This window comes from Prionailurus bengalensis, chromosome C1, assembly GCF_016509475.1.
Source record: "Prionailurus bengalensis isolate Pbe53 chromosome C1, Fcat_Pben_1.1_paternal_pri, whole genome shotgun sequence".
NCBI classification, from domain to species: Eukaryota; Metazoa; Chordata; class Mammalia; order Carnivora; family Felidae; genus Prionailurus; species Prionailurus bengalensis.
Window position 1 is genome coordinate 41,103,338 of NC_057345.1, and position 13,435 is coordinate 41,116,772.

General features: G+C 34.1%; 1 protein-coding gene across 1 annotated transcript in view; it reads left to right on the forward strand.

The window, feature by feature from the left end:
- Window positions 1-13,086, forward strand: part of CC1H1orf185 (chromosome C1 C1orf185 homolog) — a 32,470-nt gene extending 19,384 nt beyond the window's left edge. The window contains exons 3-5 of the mRNA XM_043578734.1: window positions 2,634-2,769; window positions 10,518-10,554; window positions 12,373-13,086. Coding sequence (XP_043434669.1) covers window positions 2,634-2,769; window positions 10,518-10,554; window positions 12,373-12,767 — 568 coding nt within the window. The 3' untranslated portion in view covers window positions 12,768-13,086. The remainder of the gene's footprint in view (window positions 1-2,633; window positions 2,770-10,517; window positions 10,555-12,372) is intronic.
- The last annotated feature ends 349 nt before the right edge of the window (window positions 13,087-13,435 follow it).

Here is a 13,435-nt window from a genome sequence, read left to right on the forward strand (position 1 = left end):
GGTATACTGGGGAACCTGGGTGGCTCAGTCAGTTAAGCATCTGACTCTTGGTTTCAGCTCAGGTCATGATCTCTCGGTTTGTGAGTTGTAGCCCTGCATTGATTAGATATGTATTTGGAAAATGTATTGACAGTGTGGAGCCTGCTTGGGATTCTCCCTCTCTCAACCTCTCAACCTCTCTCTCTCTCCTGTGCCCTGCTCATGCTGTCTTTCTCTCAAGATAAATAAATAAACTTAAAAAAAAGATGTGGTATATACACACAATGGAATATTATTTGGCCAAGAAAAAGAATAAAATTTTGCCACTTGTAATGATATGGATGGAGCTAGGAGTATAATGCTAACTGCAATAAGTCAGTCAGAGAAAGACAAATGTCATACTATTTCACTCATATGTGGAATTAGGGAACAATCAAAAAAAATGAGCAAAGGGGAAAAAGAGAGAGAGAGGGAAACCAAGAAATAGACTCTTAACCATAGAAAGCAAACTGATGGTTACCAGAAAGGAAGTAAGGGGGGGATGGTAAAATAAATCATGTGGATTAAGCAGTGAACTTGTTGTGATGAGCACTGGGTGATGTATGGAATTGTTGAATCACTGTATTTATATCTGAAACTAAGATAACACTATATTAACTATACTGGGATTTAAAATTAAAGAAAGAAATAGAAGAAAAAATTAGAAAATGTTTCAGGAAGGAGGAGATGATGATATTGAGAAGATATTGCTTATGAAGTTGAGAAAGATGAGGATAGAGAACTAATTTTTGGATCTGGCAACATGTAAGTTATTGATGACCTTTAACAATTTTGTGGAGGGATGGGTTCAGAAGCTTATGTTTGAATAAGACACAGGAGGTAAGAAAATTGAAACAAACATGGACCTCTCTTTAAGGAAGGTTTTTGTTTTGTTTTGTTTTGTTTTGTTTTGTTTTGTTTTGTTTGTTTTGTGTTTTTGGTGAGGAGGGAGTTGATAAATGGGCCAGTAGCTGGAAGAGAATGTGAGGTGAGGGAAGGGTTGTTTTTTCTCTCTCTGAAGATCGAAAATATGCTTGGTATCTTCCTCTTTTTCACACCTCCCCCAAATTTGAACCATCACCAGGTTCTATTTATTTTACCTCATAAATCACTAAAATCTATTTATTTCTTTCAATTACCACTGCCAACTTTTTATTTAAGTAATCCTTATCCCTCACCCATCACAGAGATTACTGCAGTAGGAGTTATGACTGACCCACTACCTTCAGTATTATCCCCATTAAATCTCTTCTCCATGCTTCAGCCAGACATTTTCCAAATACATATCTAATCAAGTCACCCAACCATTCCATCCCATCCCCACTATATTATAAAAGACTTCCCATTGCTTTTGGGATAAAGACAAACAACACAACATTTAAGACCCTACATAGTTTGCCCATGCATACTCCCCCAGTTTGTCTCCCACTTTCCCTCTTGCTTTCACTGCTTCTGACACAGTGTCCTAATCTGGTCCCTAGGTCTTTATACTTGCTTTTCTTTCTGAAAAAAGACTCTTCTTTTTTCTTAGGCTATTCTTTCTTCTACATCTTTCTTCCTCCATCACACCTACCTAATATCTTACTATTTCTTCAGATACCCAATTCAATCATCTCTCCCTCAGAAAAGACTTCCCTGACCTCTCTAATCAGATTAATTCCCTTTGTTATGTATTTACATGGTACACCGGGTACCTTTCCTTGATAACACTTTCCAAAGTTGTAATTTTTCATTTTCTTATCAGTATTTTATTAATGTCTGTCTTCCTTAAGAGTGTTTAAGCTCCATAAGAGCAATAACAGTTCTATGAAGCTAGTGGCTGTGCTTTTTTTTCCCTTGCTACAACACCCAGCATAATGCCTGACATATAGTAAGTATTCAATAAATATTTAAGGGAATTGAATTCAATGAATGAATGAATCCTAATTGCCTATACCTCATTAAGTAACATAATGCAATCTCTTGAATTAATTTAGGAATTTTCTAGTACCTCTGTAAGAACAAATGGAAATCAGCATCATTTTTTAAATTGTTACATTTAGAATGACTGGTAGAAACTACATTTCCTCATACTTAACTATCTTTGATCAGTTGGAGTTTTACTTGCTGATTGATTATTTTTAACAGTCTCTCAAAATTTTTTGTGTTGCATGGATAAAGATCACAACTACTCTTGCATTGTAAGTATGAGTTTCAATTCAGTTTCCTTCCTCTTACTTTTGCCAGGTATATTATTAAATATAAAGCTGATGAATGAGTTTCATTTAATTTCATTTCCTTTGCCATTGAAAGCAAATTTATGAAAAGACTAACATTAAAGTAGATTGATTATCTCACAACCAGAAAGAAGGATATAAAAAAAATCATGGTTAATTTCAAACTGGAAATATTAACCCTGCATAACAAGTAGCTTAATTTACATACTACAAATAAAATAGGTGTAATGAAATCAGTAATAGATGAGAAGAAACTATATATATTGATTTGTGTTTTAAAAATTAATATATAATAATATGTTCTGATTTTTAAACCTTTATGTATAACTATTGGAAACAATTTAATTGGTTTATAATGGAACATATGTTTAATAATATTTTCTATAAAATATTTTTCAGAGAAATATTTCAAAATTCCAAATTTAAAGCAACTGATGAGAGATGCAGGCAAAGATCATCAAAGGCAAAGATTAAATCTCATTCTCAGTGTGTTTTTATTTCTCGAAACTTTCATACTGGAGGATACCAATTACAGGTAATGTATAATATTTTATATAAATATTTTCAAATAATTTATTTGATACCATGTCATTAGCATTGTTGTCTTTAAATTTGAAAGAGTATCCATTGTTATTTTTAAATTTGAGAGACAATAACATGGACCTAAATTTAAATTATCCAAACTGGTTAGTTTTTATGAGAAATTGAAAACTAAACGAAAATGTCTGCTTTTATAGTTGCTTCTCTATATTCCCTTTTTTTTTTAATTTTTTTGAGGCTTATTTATTTTTGAGAGAGAGAAACAGAGTGCAAGCGGGGAGGGACAGAGAGAAAGGGAGACACACAAAATCTGAAGCAGACCCCAGGCTCTGAGCCATCAGCACAGAGCCCGTCGCTGGAATTCACCAACTGTGAGATCATGACCTGAGCAGATGTTGGATGCTTAATGAACTGAGCCACCCAGGCACCCAGCTTCTCTGTATTTTTAACCTGAGAGCCTATACTCCTCATAGTGGGATTGTTATTGAGGATACATGGAATAAGAAAAAGCAAAATTGCCAGGCCTGTCAGAAGAAAGCGATTTAGAAATAAGAGGATACTTGGGTAACCAAATAATCTAACAAAACTAATTGAAATTAAGTACAATTAACAAGAATCTATTAAGACTTCATTGTACTCTGGGGCACCTGGGAAGCATCCGACTTCAGCTCAGGTCATAATCTTATGGTCTGTGAGTTCAAGCCCCATGTGGGACTCTGTGCTGACCGCTCAGAACCTGGAGCCTGCTTTTGATTCTGTGTCTCCCACTCTCTCTGTCCCTCCCCCACCATGCTCTGTCTCTCTTACTTTCAAAAATGAATAAATGTTGAAAAAAATTTTAAAAGACTTCATTGTATTCTAAGCTCTGGGAGCCCCCTATTAAGGATGGTTAAGATATGAATCTTACCTTAGAGATGCTAGTGTAGTACAAGTGGGAAAAACAGACACATAGTTAACTTTCTGTTATGTGATATCAAAAACAGTGTTATATGCACCAAGTAAAACAAGAGAGATACCAGTAGAAATTTAAATCTATGATATAACTAAACAAAATAAGTATTAGTGGTTGATAACATTATTATTATAGCAATAAATAAATAGCGACAAATTGGTAGGATATCAAAGTTTCATTTTACATACTGAATATTGAACTCAAGTTAAACTCAATTTTCATTTGTTTAACAAATATTTTTTGACAACAGTAGTTTTGGCACTGAGGCTACATAAACAAATAAGATATGAGTTCAGACCTAGTTAGCAGCCCCAAGTTAGTAGCAAAGAAAATCATATAAACTAAAATTATTACAACATAACATGGTAAGAGCCACAAAATTGACGAAATGCAGGCAAAGGAGCATAAATTGAGGAAGGCTTCACAGAGAAGAAATTTTTAGCTGGATTTGGAGAAATAATTTGCCAGACGGAAAGAGAACAAAAGATATTCTATGTTTAAAGGCTTACAGGTATGAAAGTAAGTAACATGTTCGGTAAAAATGCTCTAATGTTTAGAGCCTAGGGTTAATAGGAGGAAGTGGTAGGAAAAGATCCTGGAGACGAGGCTGTGAGGATCATTTGCAGTCTAAGCATTTTGGATTTTGCCCCATAGGCTTCACAGATCCACTGGAGGCATTATGGGATTATGGTCAAGGGCATAGACTGTAGAGCCAGTTGATGCAGTTTGGAATCCTGGCTCTTCCACTACTAGCTGTGTAATCTTAGGCAAATTACTTAACTTCTGTGTGTCTGTGTGTCTGTTTCCTCTTCTGCAAAATGAGGATGATTTCATCTCCATAGAATTGTTATGGGAAGTAAATGAATCAGTATGTAAAAAGCACTCAGAATCATGCCTGGCCACATAGTGAGCAATATATAAGTATACCATTATGATTACTGGAGGGTTTTAAGCAGGTGAGTTTAATGATCAAGTTAATTCTAAAGATTAATAGCTCTGACTTTCAAATGAAAGATTGTTTGAAACTGAGATTGCATTGCAGAGAAAAAAAATGTTTCTATGTATACATTTAATATTAATTGAATTTACTCAATACCCATCACATGCTAGGCATTTTGCTAAGTTCTATTGATATAATGATGTCTTCATACCTAATGATGGATACAGACAGACAATTACAAAAATATCTTGAGTGTTATAATGGAAGAAATACATATATAGTAGCCCCGAATTTTAACTGTTTATTGTTCATTCAACAAATATCTAATAAAGGCTTATGTGCCAGGCACTGTTCTAGGCAACTGGAAATTTGGTAGTGAACAAGGAAGATAAGAGTCCCTGCTCCCCTGACATTTATAGCCTAGTGGGAGAGATAAATAATGCACAAGTAAATATAAAATATTATTCTGGACTCTTGATAGTCAGTGATAGGAACCTAATTTAGAAGAAAAGTAGTATAAAACATAGAATAAAAACATGGTATGAAAAGAATAAGGTAGTGCTGACCTCAGCCATAATCACTTTCAGTACAAAAGGATTCTTTTTCTTATTGTACCTCTTTTTCTCATCTCAATTTCTACCTGTGTATTGGCCCCTTCCTCACCTACTAGAGACAGGCAGACAGGAGGATGAAAGTTATAACAAAAGATATGGCTTAATATATAGAACGAGAGCTTGGTTTATTTAAAAAAAGCTTTTATTGTGAAATACAGCATATATACAAAAGAGTACCCACAAACAATTTAAAGACTAGTAAGTGTAATTATTTATGCCTATCACCCAGAATAAGAAATAGAATATTACCAGTAACTTTGAGGTGTCCTGAGTCTTCATTTATCTCTTACAGTCTAATCCTCACCCTCCTGTGGACCCATTATCCTGTAATTGCAGTTAACCATTTATTTGCTTTTCTTTATGGTTTTACCACAAATACTATAGATCCTTGAGCAATCTGCTGTTAAATTTTATATGTTTTTAGACTTCATGTCTAATACATTCTTACCTTTTTATGCAACATTATGTTTCTGAGATTCATCCAGGTTGGTGCATATACTCATAGCTCATTATGGGCTGTTATACAGTATTCCATTTTATGAATAGATCAAATTTTAAGTTTTGAAAATAATTCTAAAATTAAAAGACCTTGAATAGCCAAAGCAATCTTGAGAAAGAAGAACAAAACTGGAGTTATCACAATCCCAGATTTTAAGATAAACTACAAAGCCGTAGTAATCAAAACAGTCTGGTACTGGCACAAAAACAGATACACAGATCAATGGAACAGAATAGAAAACATGGAAATGGTCACACAGCAATATGGTCAACTAATCTTTGACAAAGCAGGAGAGAATATCCAATGGGGAAAAAGACAGTCTCTTCAACAAATGGTGTTGGGAAAACTGGACAACAATATGCAAAAGAATGAAACTGAAACACTTTCTTACACCATACACAAAAATAAATTCAAAATAGATGAAAGACAAATGTAAGACAGGAAACCAGCAAAATCCTAGAACACAGGCAGCAACCTCTTTAACATCGGCTGTAGCCCAGAGACAAGGGAAACAAAAGCAAAAATTAACTATTGGGACCTCATCAAGATAAAAGCTTTAGTGTCATATCTAAAACTTTTCTCCAACTGAAGGTGGTAAAGATTTATGCGTATGTTTTCTTCTAAGAGTTTTAGTAGTCTTAGCTTTTATATTTAAGTGTTGGATCTATTTTGAGTGAGTTTTCAAATGTGGTTTGAGGTATGGGCCCAATTTCACTCATTTGCGTGTAGATATCTGGTTGTCCCAACACCATTTGTTGAAAAGACTATTATTTTCCCATTGATTGTCTTGGCACACTTGTTGAAAGTCAGTTAGTTGACTACAAATGTGAGCATTTATTTCTGGAATCTCAATTGTATTCCATTGATCTATATATTTATCCCTTACATCAGTACCACGTTAAAAAAATTTTTTTTAATGTTTATTTATTTTTGAGAGAGAGACAGACAGAGCCAGCATGCAAGTGGAGGAGGGGCAAAGGGAGAGGGAGACACAGAATCTGAAGCAGGCTCCAGGCTCTGGAACTGTCAGCACAGAGCTTAATGTGGGACTCGAACTCACAAACCATGAAATCGTGACCTGAGCCAAAGTCGAAGGCTTAACCAACTGAGCCACCCAGGCACCCCTATCAGTACCACATTTATTATTATAGCTTTGAAGTAAGTTTTAATATCAGGAAGTTTTCCAACTTTGTTCTTCTTTTTCAAGATTTTTTTTGGTATGAAGTTTTACATTCTATATTTCTATCTTTGATCTGCTTTTAATTTTTTAATAAGGTGTGAGGTTTAGATCAATGCGCATTTTGGGGGCTACTGATGTATATTTATTGGAAAGGTATCCTTTCTACACTGTTGCTTTTGCAACTTTTGTCAAAAATCTATTGGGCATGTATGTGTGGGTCTATTTCTGGACTCTCTATCTGTACTATTCACCAGTCTATTGCTACCAATACCACACTCTAGCTACATAGTAAGTCATAAAATTGAGCAGTTTGGTTCCTCCAATTTCATTCTTCTTTTCAACTTTTTTAAAGCTTTTGCCCATTTATAAAATTTTAAGATAAACTTATCTCTAGCTACAAAATATCTTGTTAAGATTGTTGTGATGGGAATTGCATTTAGTTTACAAATTAGTCTATAGTAAATTGGCATCTTTACTACAATTGATATTTATATTGACCTGTGCTCTGTGACGTTTGTAAATAAATTTATTTATTACTTCGAGTAATGTTTGTTGTAGAATCCATAGGGTTTTCTTCAATACAGTCACATCATTTGTGAAAAACATCAATTTTACTTCTTTTCCAATCTTTATGCTTTTATTTTATTTTCTCATCTTATTATAGTGGGTAAGGCCTCCAGTATAATGATGAATAGAAGTGAGAACAGTTATCCTTTTTATATTCCTGATCTTAGAATGCATAATACATTCAACTCTTCACCAGTAAGTGGGAGGTTAGTTATGGAATTTACAGATGCATATTGTCAGGTCAAGGAAATTCCCTTCTATTCTTAGTCTACTGAGGGTTGCTTTTTTCTTTTTTTTTTTTTTTTTAGTCATGAAGTTTGCTGAATTTTGCCAAATAGTTTTTCTGTGTCTTTTGACATAATTCACATGGATTTTCTCTTTTGTTAATGTGAATTACATTTAATTCCAAATATTACACCAACCTTGTATTCCTACAATAAACCCCCCTGGATTTGATTTACTAATATATTTTAAATCATTTTGGCATCTATGTTCATAAGAGGTATTATTCTTGTAATATCTTTGTTAGATTTTAATATCACAGTTTTTCTGGTCATAAAACAATTGTGAAATGTTTCCTGCTCTTCTAATTTTTGAAAAATACTGCTTTCTCAAAGTTTTTCTAGAATTTACCAATGAAGTCATCTACATCTGTATCTGTTTTTGTGCCAGTACCAGACTGTTTTGATTACTACGGCTTTGTAGTTTAGAATTATTTTCAAAACTTAAAACTTTTAATTCTAAAATTAAAAGACCTTGAATAGCCAAAGCAATCTTGAGAAAGAAGAACAAAACTGGAGTTATCACAATCCCAGATTTCAAGCTTTCACTTTTTGCAAATGACATGATATTACACATGGAAAAATCCAGTTTTGTATCCTGCGACTTTGCTGAATTCATGTATCAGTTCTAGCAGACTTTTGGTGGACTCTGTCAGATTTTCCATGTGTAATGTCATGTCATTTGCAAAAAGTGAAAGCTTGACTTCATCTTTGCCAATTTTGATGCCTTTGATTTCCTTTTGTTGTCTGATTGCTGATGCTAGAACTTCCAACACTATGTTAAACAACAGCAGTGAGAGTGGACATCCCTGTCGTGTTCCTGATCTCAGGGGGAAAGCTGTCAGTTTTTCCCCATTGAGGATGATGTTAGCTGTGGGCTTTTCATAAATGGCTTTTATGATGTTTAAGTATGTTCCTCCTATCCCGACTTTCTCGAGGGTTTTTATTAAGAAAGGATGCTGAATTTTGTCAAATGCTTTTTCTGCATCAATTGATAGGATCATATGGTTCTTATCTTTTCTTTTATTAATATGACATATCACATTGGTGAATGTTGACCCAGCCCTGCATCCCAGGAATGAATCCCACTTGATCATGGTGAATAATTCTTTTTATGTGCTGTTGAATTCGATTTGCTAGTATCTTGTTGAGAATTTTTGCATCCATATTCATCAGGGATATTGGCCTGTAGTTCTCTTTTTTTTACTGGCTCTCTGTCTGGTTATCATAATACATTTAAGTATTTCTTTACTTTTAGAAATTTAGAGTTTTAAAAATGCTTAACAGTATTGTAAAGAACATTCTGCTAACTGTACATTTACACAAATCCAAAATTATTAACTTGGAAAAAATACATTTCTAAAAGTAGATTTGTTATATTGCCCTCCATAAAAATTCTACCTAATTATAGTCAGCAATATGTGAGAATGTTCATTTTGTTATTCCCTTAGTTTGGGCGGAATTTCAATCATTCTAGGGCCTTATTCTGTGGTCCCCAGACCAGTAATATTGTCATTACCTGGGAGTGTCTATTAGGATTGCAGAATCTCAGACTACCCCCCTCCTGCCCCTAGACATACTGGATCATAATCTGCATTTGAACAAACTCCCAGGTAAGACATAGGCACATAAAACTCTGAGAGGCAGCATTCTAATATAATGTATACAGGAGTCACAAATTGAATTGGTCTTAAATCTGGCAAGGTAAATCAGGAGCCTGTACTGGCATTTATCTTAATAAAAGGTAAAAGTGACAAATAAGTAAAGTGACAAATAAAAAAAGTGACTAATAAAAGGTAAAAGTGACAAATAAGTAAAAGATTGTGAAAAAGGGGCTTAATGTTATCCTATATATATGTATAAGACTTATATATATACACACACACATACACACACACATATCGTATATATATGTACGGTGTATCCTAAGCAAACCATTTTGGGGGACAGGACAATGCAGATCAGAACAGAGTACTAACACAGTTCCCCCAAAACACAAGAAACAGTGTTATTATCTCTCCAGCCAATTCCAAACACCCTATGTACTAGCGGATTATTTGTCTTGTCTAAGGAAAACTTGAATCAGAACCATTTGCAGAACGTGTTAGAATGCATACTCCCAAACACCTCCCAGAGAATGTTTTAGTAGGGTCTGATATTATGCCCAAGTATTAGCATTTTAATAAGCACAACAAGTGATTCTGATGCCCTGGAGTTCAACAACTACTATCCCATGACACTTCGCAGAACACATCTGGAATGTATTGTTTGAGTAACTGTTTTATTTGCTTCAAAACAATAGACACATTTTTATAAAATTCATTTTTTTTGTTGTTGTTGGTTAGTGAAATGAGTAAGTCTAGGAATTCTAATTACTTTTTTAGTCCTCTCTAGTTCTAACCAAGTGACTCTGAGTTAGTGAGGAGGGAGAGAAATAATCCTGATGAACTCTATTTCACCCTTTCATTCCCTATCCTGAGACTGCCTTCTTGAACCAATTCATATTCTTTCCAGATGATACCCCAACACTTTTTCTTTTCTGACAACATATTTTTGATGAAATAAATTCATATCATAGAAAAAGAACATTCCATAGTACATTAATTATGAAATTAAAATATATTATTCTTATATAAATATGTTAAATATATTTTAAAAATCACATAGAAACCATTCAGTTTTTTAAATACAAATAACTTTTTTTTTGCAGGAGGAACAAAGAAAAAAGGAAACAGCATGTATAAAAGGTAATTTTTCTCAACAATTTATTAAAAGAAATCATAACCAACTTAAAACAATTCACATCTTAAAGAATCAAGAAGCTGACCTAAATGATACCTAAATATTGTTTTCAAAACCATGGAAATTCAAGGGAAATGTTAATGGATTAGTATGTGAGCAGGCATATATTTCTTAGAAAATTAAACTTGCAATGTCATATCTTAAATTAAAATGTGTAATTTAAATTTTTGTTCCTTATTTATATCTAAAGGTATCATAGCTAGTGTCATATAGTAATCCTGGAGGATCAAAAGACATGAGTGTTTTATAATCCTTTAGATTATGCGTATTGCATAGTCCCTAGTACCTCAAAATGTTATCCTCCTATGTAATTTAAGAAATGTTGGAAATAAGGGCGCCTGGGTGGATCAGTCAGTTAAGTGTCCAACTCTTGGTTTCAGCTCAAGTCTTGATCTCAGGGTGGTGAGTTCAAGCCCTGCCTTGGGCTCCACACTGAGCATGAAGCCTACTTTAAAAAAAAAAAGGAAAATAAAAGAAAAGTTGGATATACAAAATGTAATAAAGTATCTAAAACAGCTTTAAAAATTAATGTTATAGGGGTGCCTGGGTGGCTCAGTCAGTTAAGCGCCCAACTTCTGCTCAGGTCATGATCTCATGGCTTGTGAGTTCCAGCCCTGCACCGGGCTCTGTGCAGGCAGCTCAGAGCCTGGAGACTGCCTCAGATTCTGTGTCCCTCTCTCTCTCTGCCTCACCCCCGCTCACACACTGTCTGTCTCTCTCAAAATAAATAAACATTTAAAAAATAAATAATTAATGTTGTACATTAATATCAAAAGCCAATATGTAAAAATATTATAACATATGCTTAGGATATTATATCATATGATATTTTCTAAAACTTAAATTTTAAAATACCAACTGTGCAGCATAAATAATGTAATGGGAGAAGCATTAGTCTTAGAGTACTAGAAGTCCAGATGAAGTCTAGATTTGTGGTAAGTCTTCAGTCTCTAAACATGTCTTTTCCTTTGTGAAGTGGTGCTAATAGTAACTACCTTGAAAAATTATTGATAAATGAGATATGTAAGTATATCAAATCGCTTTGCACATTGTAAGGCACTCTAGGAATGTTAGATGTTACTTTAATTGGTGTAAAACCAGCCCATAGGCCCTTCCCACTGTGAACCAAACATTTTGTAATCTTACAGAAGCATGTTTTTTTACTGTTTTATTTTTTAATGTTTATTTATTTTTGGGAGAGGCAGAGCATGAGCGGGGGAGGGAGAGAGAGAGAGAGGGAGACACAGAATCTGAAGAAGCAGGCTCCAGACTCTGAGCTGTCAGGCAGAGCTGGATGTCGGGCATGAACTCACGGACCATGAGATCATGACCTGAGCCAAAGTCAGGCGCTTAACCAACTGAACCACCCGGGCACCCCCAGAAGCATGCATTTTTAAAATTTATTTTAAAAAATCAGGCCTTACTTAGCTATAAATACTGAAGAAACTATCTACATTTTCTGATTTAAGGGACATTCCAGAACTGAGCTTTCTAGCCTGTTTAGAATCTTCTCCTGTGAAAACAGGTTGATTTTATCTAGAATAGCGTTTTCTATTCTTGATTATCATGAAATTGTTAATTCCTAATTACATATTCAACATTGTACAGATGGTGATAGCAACTTAGAATTTCACAATTTCATCCTACTGTCCATTATAACCCTTAAAAGAGTCTGAATTTTAAAAAGAAACATTGTCTTTATAAGTAAGATTTGGCTCATGAATTATGTAATATTAATAGTAAGTCTAATTTTTCTTTTACAGCAAATAGAGATCACTCTAAAGATGAATTCTGCCTTGCAACAAAAAAGGTCATTTGTGACCCTTCAGAGACTAGCTCGACAACGCATCCCAGCAGTGTTACTTTAAGCTTATCGACACTACAATCTGATTCTCATTACAGCCAAAGTATAGACGCAGGTGATGACTGGTTTTCTGATGATACTCTAGCAAAAAAGAGCTCTCCAATGCCTTTTCTCAGAGAACCTCAAATGGAAAAAGTATTTTCATACCTGTCAACAATTTCATTAGAAGAATGTACTGAAAATGTACTGAATATGACACTTTATGATGATCAGAAAGATGACAGCATTAAGGAAATATTTTCACGAAGAAATGCAGAAGTTGAAATACAAAAATTTCAACATAATATTGAATGACTTTTTTCTTTTGAAACTTTGTGTACACTGAAATCATGGAAAGTTAAAACCAAATTACCAGCTTCTGAGTCTCTTAAAATGTCCATACTAATATTACTTTTCTTATTCCTTGCCATATAGTGGTCCTACTTCCCTTGATGATTCTTATTTCTAGAAATAATTACAGGAAGAATTAGAGTGACATCATGAACATTAAGCTTAACTCCTTGTATCTCATCAAAAGATATAACAAATAATACAAATGTATTTCAACATGCAGGAAAATAAGAAATTTTCAGCACAAATAGAGTTTTGAATAAAACATTCACAACATTCCTTATACTTTTGACATTTTTAATTTTATTTCAATGTGGGTAGGGCTGGGCAGAATACTTTCATCAGCTTTTCTGAATTTTAAATGCATCAATCACCTACAATTCAATTTTTATTTTGTCACGATTTTGGTAAACAATATACTCAATATCTGTTGCTCTTCTAGGGGAGCCTGGAACACTGTGAAGAATCCAGAATATAATTTTTCTTTGCCCTCTCCTATGTCTGCTTCTCAGAATGGTTTCCTAATCCTTACCCCACTGTGATGAAAATGTGGGCATCTATGTTCTTAAGCCTCTGATTCAAGCTAGATGAATCAGAGTTCCTCTCTAATCAGAGACCCTTGGTCAGAGTTC